The sequence below is a fragment of the Phyllopteryx taeniolatus genome, chromosome 1 (assembly GCF_024500385.1).
Source record: "Phyllopteryx taeniolatus isolate TA_2022b chromosome 1, UOR_Ptae_1.2, whole genome shotgun sequence".
Lineage (NCBI taxonomy): Eukaryota > Metazoa > Chordata > Actinopteri > Syngnathiformes > Syngnathidae > Phyllopteryx > Phyllopteryx taeniolatus.
The window spans coordinates 27,786,849-27,801,738 of NC_084502.1; the positions used below are offsets into that span (position 1 = coordinate 27,786,849).

Consider the following 14,890-nt stretch of genomic DNA (forward strand, 5'->3'; position numbering starts at 1 on the left):
AACAAGGTTTTTTTTTCCTGGGCATCCTTGTTTGAAATGAAGAGACAACACTTGGGAGAGTAAACCCATTTATGGTCATTAGGGAAATTACATGAGGACAGTCCCCCTTAACAACATGTAAAAAAATAACAGACAAAAGTCACAAAAGGCATTTGTGCAGGATAAGATTCTGACGGCATAGGATCTCTGTTGAGACTATGCTCCTGCGTCAGTCGGACAAGCTGAGTATCTGTAGGTGTACAATTTGTTATCTGCTCCCCCACTTAACATCAGCTGAAAAATGAAACAGAAGGGATAAAAACATTTTAAAAAATGATTACATTTATTCCACATACATTTTCTAAAGATACACATCAATGATCTTACCCCACTTTCTGTCCAGTCCACACAGAACACTTTATCTTCATGGGCTGCCAGGTCATACAGAGGAGCTTTGCAGCTGAAAGATAAAATGGAAACAATTAAATCCACTCTTGAATTCAACCTATGCTGTACAGGAGCACATTTTTACCCACCGGGCATCCTTCAATTATTTATGATATATATAGTATATTAAAAAAAGACGAGTTCCAGTAATAATGCTAAATAGATAAAACATAACATTTTCTGTTTGTTATTTATCTGCAGGCAACATCTCTGTTTTTGCCAACTGTCTTGGAAAAGCGCTTTGGTAATCCAGCACATAGCTCCCAATGCTAGCTAACTAAAATAACCGCCCCAAAATGACTACCGCACTAATAACTACTTATCGGCCTTTTGAATGACATTGCATTTATGAGGAATCAAACAAAGAGATAACATATTTGGTCTCTGTATAAACCTCATGTACTTAAAAATTTTTTTAAAACTGAAATTCAAATACAAGCGCTGTTTTGCACAAAAGATTTCTGAAGTGGCAGAAATGGTGTATGACTATGACGTATAACCGTAATTGTCCTACAAGGGGTCCCTTTTTTGTATGAGGTACAGCAGCTAAAAGACGATACTGCAGGAAATGTGACTTAGTTTGAAACATGAATTTTAAAGCATTATTATGTGCATTGTACAGCATTGTATAACCGAACCAGATATGTGATCAATGAAGTAAAATTCTTCTTTGGGGCAGGGGGGGGCGTATGGGTTAATAATTTCACTGCTCTTCAGACCTTCTGGTGTCCCACAGTTTGACAAAGTTGTCCAGGGATCCGGAAACCAACTTGTGCTCGTGTGATGGGGACCACTTGACAGCGGTGACCCAGCCAAAGTGGGAGGTTAGTGCCAGTAGCACCAGTGAACCATCTAAAGGAGGCAAAAAGTAGATGTGTGAAGGCAGAGCGTAGAGTTTGTACAGGATGTGGTGATTTTCCAGACTTCTTTAAAAAAGGGGCAACACCTTTCGTGCGAGGGTCCCACAGCCTGATGTGTCTATCAGTGCTGCCGGACGCTAGCCGACGACACAAAGGCGAGTAGGAAATGCTGTTGAACACTTTACTTCCTGTCTGTGAAAAGAATGAGACAAACTTGTCACAGTTTAATTTAAATGTCTAAAAACTCAATTTCAATTCCAAGAGCAATAAAGTCTAGTGGTACCTTAAAGTTCAGAACAGAAACTTCCATGGAGATCCATTACAACGTTTGGTCTGTTCAAACTTTAACATACCACTGTATCGCAAACGTATTTATCTACCAGGGTTGTCTTCATCTCTCCCGTCTCCACATCCCACAAACGGATTGTGTGGTCCCAGGATGCACTGCAAACCTCCTCACCATCACACCACAGCACTGAGGATACAGCCTCATTGTGCCCAGATAATGTCATAAGAGGTGTCTGTGCAGGAGCAGAGGAATGTGTACAGGCCACGTCAGCTTTGGCAAAACAATGAGCTCCACTAGTTCTGAAGACATTACTTACTCTAGTAAGGCCCAGCTGCTGGGTCTTCTGTTTCTTCCTCGGCCTGTCAGCAGGTTCCTCAACCTCATCTGCCTCTTCAGAGGGAACTAGAATAGCAAGCAAATGTCGCAGCATGAAATTACTTTTCTGTGCTATTAAGAGTTTATGTAGTAACCATTCCATAGACTCTAGTGATGCATACCTGCTGACCATATCTTCAACATTTTGTCCCAGGAGCCACTGCAGAACTGAAAAAAAACACCGTATGAATTGAAACCTGTTTTTGCCTTTTCCTCATTATTCTCACAATCTAGGGTGTACCTTTGAACCAGTGGGGTCCGTGGCGACCGTGTCAACACTCCCCGTGTGTCCCCGGCAGCAGTGCCTGGCCACCACATTGTTCTTCTCAGAGTTCCACTCCCACAACAGGACGGTTTGGTCAAGCGAGGCAGTCAGAAGTAGAGAAGTCAGGCCGTCTGCACAAACATCCACCCCCCCCCCTCACTGAGCATTCACATTCGAACCCATGTTCATTAATGAAGCATTAATTTTTATTTTAAAATATTACATATTAAATTAACAAGGGGGCGGCATGGTGTATGACTGGTTAGCACATCGGCCTCACAGTTATGAGGACCAGAGTTCAAATCCCAGCCCCGCCTGTGTGGAGTTTGTTGAAGACTCTAAATTACCCGTAGGTGTGAATGTGAGTGTGAATGGTTGTTTGTTTATATGTGCGATTGGCTGGCGACCAGTTCAGGGTGTACCCCGCCTCTCGCCTGAAGATATCTGTGTTAGGCTCCAGAACACCAGCGACCCTAGTGAGGATAAGCGGTACAGAAAATGGATGGATGGATGGATTAACAAGGCAGATAATACTGTAGTAAAAATATTTCTTTTTTCCAACAGTGCTCGCTAATGAAATACAAAAATATCAGACTCACGTTACCCATTAATCAAAAAGCAGTGGAGCCTGAGACTGTGAGTTTAACCATTCCCCATTTAAATACACAAACATACAGTCAAAGAATAAAGTCAAGCCTACAGATTCTTGTTCAGAAGGAAAAAAATCTGAAATATCTCAACGTGCACCCAAGGTACCAGATATAATATCTGATTAGCTATTGCTGTGCTTACTTTGACAGCCTGGGTTACATTGTTTTACTTTACTTTTCACCAGCCAATGTTGGAGGCATAACATGCAATACTGTAATATTTAGGGAAAAAACTATTTTTTTCTGTCCCACACTTACTATGCCGACTCCTTAACTTCACATTTTGATTATTATTATTTTTTGTATTTATTATTTTTTTTTTTAGGTATTATTGTTGTCCACTTGGGGTCGCCACCCTCAACTTCCACACAAATATCTGTGACTTAGGGTGTGTGGCTTTAAAAGGTGGGTCCTGGCCTGGTGTGTGACGTGGGACTCAGATAACAATAGTGTAGTGTTTGCTGTTGTGAGCTCAGGTTCACAGCTGGCTTTTAACTTGCTAACCATTAGTCAATCTGCTTCTTGAGTGCCTGGGCATCAGTTGTAGCCGTAGCAGCTCATGTATGAAGGTACCTATTCCGTGTTTCTCTTGTTGTTAGTTCAATAAAGCGATTAAAAGTGCACTGGTGGATGCCTCTGTCCTTGGCCAATTGTGAGGGAATTCCAATCCATTCTAACTAGCAATGGTAGGCAAAATAAATGGCCTAAGGATGTTTACGTTACCTTGTGGTGGCGATTGTAGAGGTGCTGTTGTGTAAGCCAGTTCTGCTTTGCAGTAGATACACTGCACTTTATCTTGTTTTAAGTGTGAAATGATCCAAAACTTTGGACATTCTTTCTCTTTTACACTCTTTCCTCCTGGCTAGCCACCATTGTGCCAACTTATTTATATACGGACTGGTACGGGAGTCTGCAGTAACATTAGTCCGCGTGGAAAAATTATCACTGCAAAGCTTCAAGGCAGGTAATTTACTTTGACTTCTTTTTGCAATGGAATTATCAGTTATTCTATTAATCGTTTCAGCCCTAAAATTACGTAGCATTCCAATTCACAATTTTAAGTGGAACAACTCTACTCACTCTTCTTAACCCAGGCGACATCTTTGACCACATCTGTGTGTCCAACCACTTTTGTCATAGCCTTGCCCTCCAAGGACCAGATACTGGCGGTTTTGTCATAAGACCCAGTCAGGATCCTGCCAAAATACAAGCCAAAACAATTACTCTTTTACAGCGTTGTTGTGAAGCTGGGACTGAGCAGCATCCATCATCTTACCATTCAGCATCTGCATCTACAGAACTAATCCAGTCGTCGTGCATCATGCACTCCTCAGGTTCTGGCGCCGTGATCCGCTCCACATACTCAATCTCCACAACATCTTCCTGTGACACACCCACAACTAAATATGAAGGCTAAAACTAAATGAATGCACTCCTCATGAATCACTAAGGCTGATCCATACCGTTGATATGTCTTCTGCTTCTATGTGACTCAACAGTGACGTTCGTAGGAACTGACCCCTGACCAGGAAGTCGAAGTCCACCTTGGTATGAGATCCTGTGGCAGTGAAAACCAACAGACGCATTTGAACTCAATTGCAAAAGATGCTATTGGGTCAAATTTACTATAAAGTCTCTTTTGTGTACTCATCAGAATCACTCAGTCAACATGAAAATTAAGCAGAATAATTCAACTCTGAGGTCTTACTAGTAGTGGCCAAACATTTGCACACATACTAGTACAATAAGTCTCTTAAAATGTGTTGCCATTATTTTATATATTTCCCCCCCCATTGGCCGTATGTGATTTTGGCATGTCCCATACATAGCTCTGCTAACTCCAGTGTGTGTAAGAAGTAGTAAATGATACTAAAAGAAAACAATGTTTACATGGTTGTATTGTCCACAAAGTTGATTGATAAAATGAGTCAATTTGATCATGTACTGTATATTCTATTTACATTACCATATTGAACATTCTATGTCCCTCAAATCGCTGTCCACTCTGTCATTATGGGTTAACTTCCGCTTGAAGAAACTCTGTTTTCAGTGGCATTATGACCAGCAGTTGGTCTTTAATAATGGAGACTAACACAGTCGATAGTTGCGGAGTAAATATGAACACTTTCTTACTTTTCATCACATAGTGTGTGTAGTTGAGTGTTGTAAAGCTTAAAATGTCCACTCTTTCATTGTGAAATATCAATTGATATAAAAGCCTTTCATACATTTGAAGTACACAGTGAGTATTTGTTAAACAGTACACAGTCAGCTTGTTCACTAAATCATGTGGCTACGTGAAGCTCCTCCATGTGCTCATTAAATGCTGACTCAGCCAAAAATGTCCACCCTGTCAGCAACCTCACATATTGTGCCATTTGCACGTACATGGCCTATGTGTGGTTATTTCATTAAAAACGCGAGGGAGCTTGACTAATATTCATTTTTAACAACAATGCGAAACGTTAACTTTTTGGGCGAAATGAAGTCTTAAAGGAACCGTACGGTCGTATTGAGTCTACTGTCTAATGATGAATGCAAATTAAGATCAAACCATTTTTGGCCTCCAGCAGCTTATTGATGACATTGCTGAGATCATGGACTTCAGAAGTGGCTGGGATGGAGAATGGAACATCATCTATTACATACCTACAACGAAATGTTTTGTTAGATTTTACAGCGAATAATACAGTGCGTAAACTCGCCTGCCAAAGACACCTGATCAAAAAATAAGCATTAAGAAAGGAAGCAGTAGAATGTTGTGGTGTTACTGTTAGTCCGGATTTCTCACCAATGTATTCATTTACTGACTGTTCTCCATTACTGTAAGCTACACAAATTTAGCTATCCTTGTCTGGCTTGATTAAATCGTATAATTTGTTACATTGCCTTACCTTGGGTTTTCTGTGTAAAACCTCGCTTGCAACTGCGACATTATTGTACCTTATATGTATGTCACCCTCTTTACGAATATAAACTTAATACGCTGAGAAGCTAAACTGGCTCGTTAATAACATTTCCCGGACAGAGCGTGTCTCAGCCATGCCATGTGGTAGCGACAAGGGAAAGCAACAGATTTCAGAGCGACTGATCTATAGCTAACGCATTACGTCGAGGCTGCACTCGAAATGCATTGTGGGAAATGAAATGGCGCCGGAATCCAGGTACTGAATATCCATTTCATCCATTTAAAAAGTTCTGCGTATATAACGTGCTGGACAAAAGGCACATTCGACGCCTTTTCCGTTCCCATGAAAATACTTTAATTATTTTACTTAAAGAAAAAGGCTTATTTTGAAAACTTTTTTTTTCAAAGCTTGTAGTCGTACCTCCAACAATGCATGCAATGTTTTTTTAGGGGCTGGCTTGTGTTTTTGTGAGTCCGGATATCCCTTTAAATTAGGCACATTTTAAGTTTGAAAGAGGCACATTTGCAATTTAAGTTACATAAAAATACACCTTGATAATTGCTTGGTTTTAATTAAACTATATGAAAACAAATATATATTAATATAAATTACAGATGTATTATTATTACTATTATTATTAGACGCTGGTGGTGACGCGGTATTGAGGATCCCACAGTTTACGGGCAGGACACGCCCCGCTGTAACATGATTGGCTCCTGCTTCACAGGAAGGACAGGCTACGCAGATGTAGATGACCGTCCCAAACGTGGTTCACATTTCTACGACATAAAAACAAATAACTTTGTTATGGTTAGGTTGCGGGCTAGGGTTGGGCCTTAAGATAGTTTAGAAAGGATTAAAGTTAGGATAAGGGTGGGTAAGGGTTAGTGTCAAACATATTAATGCCGCCACACTTGTCACATCTTTTCCCGCCTGGAAGCAGTAAGGCGTTTTACCAGGATACAGCAGCCAATCATAGTGCAGTGACACGTGTCCTTGAGCCAACAAAATGTCGGTCTTTTTTTTTTTTCTCAGAATGACCAAATTCAATTCTTAAGTTTTGAAAGATACACTATACTGCCATAACTGGGGTCTGGTTAATTGTTATTTTTTTCTTTTCAGAATGACCAAATTGAAATATTAGTTTTGAAAGATATACTATACTGCCATAACTGGGGTCTGGTTAATTAATTTTTTCTCAGAATGACCAAATTGAATTCACTTTTGAAAGATACACAGTATTGCCCTAAGTATTCACTCACCTTCCTTGACTTAGGTATGAATTTAAGTGACACCTCATTTTTAATCCATAGGGTTTAATATGACATTGGTCCAGCCTGTGCATTTTACAACATCTTCAACTCTTGTAAAAAGGGGTGTTTTTCAGAATTTTACCATTTTTCCAGACACGCATTTGTGAGGTTACACACTGATGCTGGACGAGAGGGCCTGGCGCTCAGTCTTCAATCTAATTCATCTAAAAATGTTCTATAGGGTTGAGGTCAGGATTGTGCAGGCCAGTCAAGTTCATCCACATCAAACTCTTTCATCAGTGTCTTTATGAACCTTGTTTTGTGGACTGATGCATAGTCATGTTGGAACAGGAAGGGGGCATGTCCAAAGAATCCCCGTTTTCAGCTTGCCAATAGCCATGACAGAACCACAGCAAACATGGAATGACGTGGTCTGGTCAGATGGGACCAAAATTGGAGTTTTTGACCTTCAAGACACTATATGTGACAAAAAATTAAGACTGCACATCCTTGAACACCGTCTCCACTGTGAAACATGGCAATATCATGCTGTGGGGAATGCTTCGCTTTCTTCAGCAGGGATGAAAGCTGAATGTAGCTAAATACAGGGCAAACTTGGACAAAAACATGGAGACTGCATAAGACTGGTGCGGAGGTTCCCCTTACAGCAAGGACGACCACCTTAAACATACTGTACCGCCAAGCTTCAACGGAATTGTTTAGATTTAGAAGACACATTGTATATACTGTTCATACATGTGAAAATGGTCCCACCTGCATCGCCACCTGAATACAAGCATGCCAACCAAGTCAGAAGTCCCTTTCAGTTTCTGAGTCCAAATTGGCAATTGCAAACACAGTCCTATCTAGCCATTAATTATGTGAAGACCACCGAGTTTAAAATGATTGCTATTCAAATATTCCTCCACCACCACTCGATGCCCCCCCCCCGTGTAATTGACATACAAATCCATGAATGCATTGACGAAAAAAATGGTACCCTACGTGTCTGGATCGTGTTTGTGTTAATGTTTAGGAAAGCCTGCAATAGATAATCACAGCCTTCATTTCCACGTATTCCACTAAAAACATGAGAAAACACCGCCTTACTGCAATACATATAATTATTGTGTTTGCAGTCTTCAGAGTTGTCATTTAAAGTATGCACTAAAATAGATTATCTGATACAGATGTCCAAATACATGAAAAATCTTAAATCAAGGTAATTGAAAAGATTCACATAACATTTTCAAACTAGCCAAACTTCTCAGACAAATAATTTGCAGTAATAAAGGAGACAATGGGTATAGTTTTATCATCAGGAACTAAATACAGTTTTGCCCCTTAAAGAAAACAAGGTAAATAACACATAAAACAAAATATACATTGCTGTTCTTTTCAGTCTTCCTCCTCCTCCTTGATCTTCTTTTTCTTCTTTTTCTTCTTCTCTGCTGGCTAGAGAAATGAATAATTTACATTACTAAAAACAATCCATTAAACTTAAAAAGCATTGGTTAGGATAAATTGTACCTCTTCCAACACAACACTCGCTTCCTCCTCTTTTGGCTCAGCAGTATCTTTCATCTTTTTCTTCTTTTTCTTGGGGGGCTCTTCAGTCGCAGCTGTGGATGTTTCGCCTTCTACTTCTGACAGACAAGCAAGAGCAATGTAAATTTAAAAATATGGGGCTGGCCAAGCACATTGCATTTTTCCTTTACTCCACCCACCCTCTGCTGCTGGTTCCTTTTTGGGCTTTTTTGCTTTCACCACAGGTGTTGAAGGCTCTTTTTCCGCTTTCTCTTCCATCTCTTCAAACTTCCTCTTCTTTGAAGTGGAGGGTATCGTAGAATCCCCGCACGGGTCATATTGTTTCACTTCACTGTTGGGGGGGGAAACAAGATGTTTACTTTGTTCATGGCCATATTGTAATGCAGAAAATGAGATAAATATAGTTGATTACTACAAGATTTACCTTTTGTGTTGATATTTGTCTGCCTTGGCCATTGCTTTTCCTGTTCCACTGATTCTTCGAATCTGAAGAAAATCAGAGACGTTAAAATGTACTGAGCATATACTTCACAACAAGTATGAGCCAAGCTAGTTGACACTTGTGAAATTAGTGAGACAAGGTTTTCAGTAGTTAAGTTTTTTTTGTTTTTTAAATGAACACTTGGGCCCACTACTAAGGGTGTGCTTCTCCAATAAAAGATGATTCGATACGCATCTCGATACATGCGAAATGATTCAAGGACGGTACATTTTAAAGTTGAATGATTCGATACAATGGGCTTACGATTCAATACAGTTCAATTGGATTATATTTTTCATATAAAATTAGAATTGCTTCCACAGTTTGGACTTTACTTGCCGAGGCGTAAATCAAAGGAAAAGATCAAACGAAGAGATGCAGCTGCGTCAACCTTCTGAGCGGGCAATTGACCGGTTCAAGGTATATTGAATTCAAGGTGATACAATAGTCCGTGTACTGATGAACTCTCATATTTTAAAGCAAAACAGATGTCAGATTCAAATCGTTTTTTGTTACACCCCTACCTACAACACTACCATATTTTAATGTTGGTCATAAAGTTGGTGGCTGGAGAGCCAAGTATTTTTTTTAGGTGGTACTTGGTGTAAAAAAGTTTGGGAACCACTGCATTAATCGGAGGATACACACAACACAATCAAGAAACCCTCACTAATCAAAACAAATCATGCACGACTGATTTGAACTATAAGATGTTTGAACGTAAACTATGAGATGTTTCAATGTTTCCGTACTTACTCCTCTCTCCTCCAACTGCCGTAACCTGGCCTCGAGCTTGGCTCGATTCTCCACACCCATTTCTGCATTTGTGTCTTCTCCAAGGGCATCGTAACGGATGGCGAGGGACGTTTTGGCTGCCAGCATTCTTGAGATCTGTATAACAACCATATACATATTATATATGTTTTTTTTTTTTTTTTAAAGCAAGAATAGTATATGGATTCAGGTGTTTCACTCGGAATGTACCTTGCCCTTGTTCTTGGCAGTGGTCTGGCCCACAAGAGAGGCGTGGTAGATGAGACCGTACTTGGGTGTGTCCTTGCGGGTTTTGAGCGCTCGGAACAGTGCCTTCTCTGCCCCCAGAATCTGTACTGTCGAGGCAGGGTGCTTTGCCAGATTCAATAGTGAACCTGGGTCACCAAAAAAGATGGTCGGAGTGAGTGAGCTGTCTAGCTCTTGGGTAGAACTTCTCAAGTCAGACCACTTTCAGACCTCAGATGAGGTAGTGACTTAAAAACATCAGAAATTATTCAGGAACTCGACAAAGCATCGAGATCACCCGTGCTCGAGCTTGCATCAGTGGTGCAGTTTCTGCACGACTCACCGGCATGCGAGATGAGACGAGCACCAACCAACTCGCCCACCATCACTGTCAGATTGGGGGCGATCGCCATCATCCGGTTCTTCAGGTAGTCATACAGCTGAGTGCGGTACTCTGAGATGTCAATCACCTGCACAAAAAGGGGGACATTTTCCTTCAGGAAAAGAAACAGGAAATGCCCGCCAATTACAGAGCTGAGTCACGTGACCATTCAGATGAGGTAGTGACTGAAAAACCCACATGATTGTTTCTGGAGGAAGACATGTGTCATCATCATCACCAAAGCCACTCAAATCCTTCTAATAATCCAAATATTGACACAGAACACGTACCTGCTCGCACAGGTGCCGGATGTTACTGATGTCCTGCTCAGACACTTCGGTTCCCATGGAGATCTCGGCTGCCAGCTTCACCTCCGCCTCGATTTCCTCAGGGAGCAGGTCCGATAAGTCGCTGGTGGCCACGTTGGTGCGGTCCCCAATTTTACAGACAGTCTTGCAGTACGCCAAGTTGTCAGTGATGACCTTCCCGAGCTCGGGGAAATGCCAGCCGTACCACTCTCTGCAGCGCATGATGTAATTGTTCAGCTCCTTGTCCAAGTCATCCAACAGCGCTGTGGAGAGCCCGAAAGCTAACATAACCACGTTGCCCTGTGTTGTCTCTAAAATACTAATATTATAAATACTGCAATAGAGTGACCATAAAGAAAAAAATTAATGTAATAGTTTTAGCCCTCCTACATGCTCTAAATGTTTTAAAACACTAAACATATTGCAGTCCCTCCAGGAATTTGCGACGTTGTGATCAACAATTCAAACAAAATCCACTAATCCTCGTAAATTATGCATGCGCTTCCAATATCATCCAATCACTGCAACGTTTCCACAAATTGAACCAATCATTGGAGCTTTCAGCAAGTTCCAGTCATAGCAGTCTTCCATGCAAACGTACCACCACTGCCTTGTTTTTGGTGTAAAGATACTGCAGTACATGCGTGTGTGACTCAAATGTCTAATCTTCTCACAAAAATGTTAGTCTACTGATGTCCTACACTAGGAGAATGGCTAAATACAAGGTCAGCCAAAACAAATCGTGTCCACGGAAGCCGTTGCATCTAAACCTGGCGAAGACTGAGACAGAGCTGGATTTAACATTTAACTTTAATAAAGTTACTGGTAGTATAATCACAGAGTGACAGAGGCAAGCACATGTTTCCGTGACTGTACGTGTGTATGCCAGTACTTGTGACAGTGTGTGACACTGACAATTACTCACAAATTCAAATGCGGCATTCATTTTGTAGTAAATTATTTTCTGTTATACGTACTAGCCACCTTGACGTTACCAGCATTTTTCTGTGCTTCCCTCTCTGCGTCATCAAATAAAATATCAAGTATAATGTGTAATCAGAAATGGAGTGCATGAGTGCGTGTAAGAGTGAATGAAAAAAAATGACAAAATGGTAGTATTTCATCACCCATTGATCTTTGGGCAAAATCGATCAAAATTTGTCTAAACTGCTGCTGTGAAATCAGGCATTTCAGGCCACAATTATTACAAAAAAGGCTGCAACATCCTTGAGGGACTAGACTTCAAATCTCATTGCCAATATCATGCCCCTTCAACAACGCTTGCCTCTCCCTTTTAATACGGTGCGCCCTATGGTCGTGAAAATACGGTACTCAGTTTTTTTTTCAAGACGTGCTGCAATGCCTCATAAGTACAGTGTGACCAAACACTAGAAACATGCCAGATCAGAGTTCACCGCTCCACACCATACGGCGACAAGCTAAACTGAATGGTGCTACTCGGGGGAAATGTGACTTGAATAACTCATGAAACAAAACTCACATATAGCCTGCACAATCATGGTGTCCACCTTGTCGGGGCTGAACTTCAGCTTGTAGCGGGACAGACTGGAAAAACAACAGAAAAAATAGTGAGGAAAACCAAAAGATAGCTTCCAGCTTTCCAATGAGGGAAACCACTGCCTCAGTGGTAGTGACGAATGCTGAAGAAAATCTACAGGAGTGTTTCAGACAGCAATGTGGAATCATAGACAGCAGCTTACTAGATGGCACCAAAAGAGCATCTGCACCCACCTGTGAGCCAAGCCTAGGGACATAGCGCTTATCTCTCTGGGCGGGAGACCTGAGATTAGGCCCTCCATCTGGCTCCTGATGCACCTCATGAGTTCGGCAACAGCAGGGCTGTGGATGCAACTCAAATCCAGTTTTTCCTAGAAAGAAGGCAATTTGATTCTTACCAACAATGCTCCATTTAAGGACTACCATCCATACAGTGGTTGAGTCACCTACTTTGATGACACCACCGAGTTTTGCATCGCTGATGGCCAGCTGCTCATGAGCCTCTTTGGCAACCACCTTCTTCAGCACCTTCTTCAAACTTTTACCAATTTTACCCTCAACAAGAGCAGTGGCAGCTGAGTGGAAGAAGCAATCAAAACTGCATTCATAAAAGGCGTACAGTGTTCCCGAAAATACACAAACTGTTTTAGCGCCAACTCTCTGCCCTTACTCGGTTCCATCACTTTTGAGTAATATGTAGTTTGTGGTCTCAGGGGTAGTGACGAATAAGATCTACTTCACCATTAACTCAGACAATAAAATTCATCATAGACCACAGATTTGACATGTTTTGGCTCTGGTTAATACTAGAGCATGTCATTTACCTGCCAAGGCCTCAGTTGTATCCTGGAACTTCTCAAAGTGCTTCAGTTTCACACTGAAAAACAGTAAATGAATATTAAATAAATATTCAACATCACAATGATAAACAATAACGTGCTGTTGGAAATCAATACAATTTCACTGAATTGGTCCAAAGATTGCCATCCATTTACTAAAAATGTATCTTTGTCCATCTATCTATGCCAGTGACGTATGGTGACAGGAGAACAATGAAACCTCCTTCCCTGGCAGAAGGTACAATTAACAGGTACACAGTAACAGTGGTACCTTGACTTATGAAAGACCCGATGTATATATTTTACAAGCTTTTGGTGTGACTTGTGCACAACGAAAATAAAAAAATATATATATTTTAAAACACTACATGCTGGCAGCAAACTCAACTCATTTCACAACAAGCTGCAATTTCAAACAAATATTCTTCAAATAGAGTTTTAAGCTTTTTATTGCCACTCCCAGGTGAAGTCTACTTTCAAACTAAACTACAAGTGTATTCCATACAACCACATCACCTTGAATGGCCGTTAGCTTAAAGCTAACACACAACGCAAAACACCACAGATGGGGAAACAAATAGCATTTATGTGGGGGTATTATAACACTTTGAGCAACATACTTGAACACAGACGGAGCAACACATGTAGACAGACAATTAATACTCACAGGCATATAGTCTATCCTCTGCGAGTACATACTATTATATTACTGCAGAATACAAAGTCCCTTAGCTGTGAAACTCTTCGTTTGTTTGCATGACTATTACACTGCTCCCCAGTGGTCGAGGCGAGCAAGGCCTTAAACGGCTTTTCCATTCATTCCAATGGGGAAAGGTGATTTGAAGTGAATATTTTGAGTTACATGCATAGCCATTAACATTAAATTCGTAAGTCAAGGCACCACTCAATATACTTATTATATGGCGAGCAGATCAATATTGCAGTAGATATACATTTAGTCTCATTTTTATTTGGTGGTGTGTCGCACTGCCCCCAGTTATTTAACGCGGCATCCTTACATTTTATTTGCCTTTTCAGGAGTCTCAAACTCCTTGTACAAACTGTCGACCTGCTGCAGTTTGGATTCATCAAGAACCTTAAAAAAAACAAAGCAGACTTGTTCAGAATCATCATGCACAGCTCAGGTTAGCACAGTTAGTTGAAACGACAACAAGCATTTTGTTCCAATAAATTTTTTTGAAAATGACAAGCTACGCGTCTACAGGAAAACTAACATCCATGAAAGGATTAAAAAGCAGATCGGAAGCAAATCAACAGAATTATGACGACGGTAAGATACGGCCAGGCCACATGGGCTCGCACACGTGGTTACACGGCCTGCCGACAGCTTGTTAACCTTAAAACCAGTCAAATGTCACACATTCGAGTAAAGGAAGTGGATTACACTTACGCAGTCTCGTACACTGTATCTCACATATCATCGTTCACATTTGAAAAGGCGTCACCGAAACTGTAAATGATCTCAACAACTAGCGACAATGCTAATGTATGCTAACCCACGTTGCCACACGCTTAAAAAGAAATAGAAAATAAGGGTTTGATGAACGTACTTTAAAAATGGCATAGCCTGCAGCGGTCTCAAACAAGACCAGCATTTTGCAGCAGGCACAGGTTGCCCCTTGTTTTCTTTTTAAAAGCCCGGGTGCTTTTTTTAGCGTTGTTCATCCAGGTTGATTTCCACGCCTGCGATCCTTCACTGTAAAATGTAAAATGCACGCCACGCGTTGCTGTTTCTTCTTTGGGTGAAGTAAAAAAAAAAAAACTCAC

The 14,890-nt window shown here is 40.9% G+C and overlaps 1 protein-coding gene and 2 non-coding genes across 3 annotated transcripts; all 3 read right to left on the reverse strand.

The window, feature by feature from the left end:
• Nucleotides 1-51: 51 nt before the first annotated feature.
• nop58 (NOP58 ribonucleoprotein homolog (yeast)) lies at nt 52-14,862 on the reverse strand. The gene is made up of 27 exons (XM_061748247.1): nt 14,674-14,862; nt 14,122-14,198; nt 13,088-13,140; nt 12,714-12,838; nt 12,498-12,634; nt 12,247-12,311; nt 10,728-11,008; nt 10,399-10,525; nt 10,041-10,204; nt 9,813-9,947; nt 9,000-9,061; nt 8,755-8,906; nt 8,558-8,673; nt 8,428-8,482; nt 5,760-5,808; nt 5,420-5,514; nt 4,329-4,423; nt 4,142-4,248; nt 3,946-4,061; nt 2,192-2,346; nt 2,073-2,118; nt 1,892-1,977; nt 1,667-1,807; nt 1,373-1,478; nt 1,146-1,278; nt 367-439; nt 52-273 (listed from the first exon to the last, which is right to left on the reverse strand). Exons 1-27 carry the CDS (start codon nt 14,716-14,718, stop codon nt 196-198), a joined length of 2,874 nt encoding a protein of 957 aa, XP_061604231.1. The 5' UTR covers nt 14,719-14,862; the 3' UTR covers nt 52-195.
• LOC133465641 (small nucleolar RNA SNORD11B) lies at nt 10,600-10,683 on the reverse strand. The gene has a single exon (XR_009784703.1). It is a non-coding gene; the product is annotated as a small nucleolar RNA SNORD11B (small nucleolar RNA).
• LOC133465634 (small nucleolar RNA SNORD70) lies at nt 12,961-13,045 on the reverse strand. Its single transcript, XR_009784695.1, has one exon. It is a non-coding gene; the product is annotated as a small nucleolar RNA SNORD70 (small nucleolar RNA).
• Nucleotides 14,863-14,890: the final 28 nt, after the last annotated feature.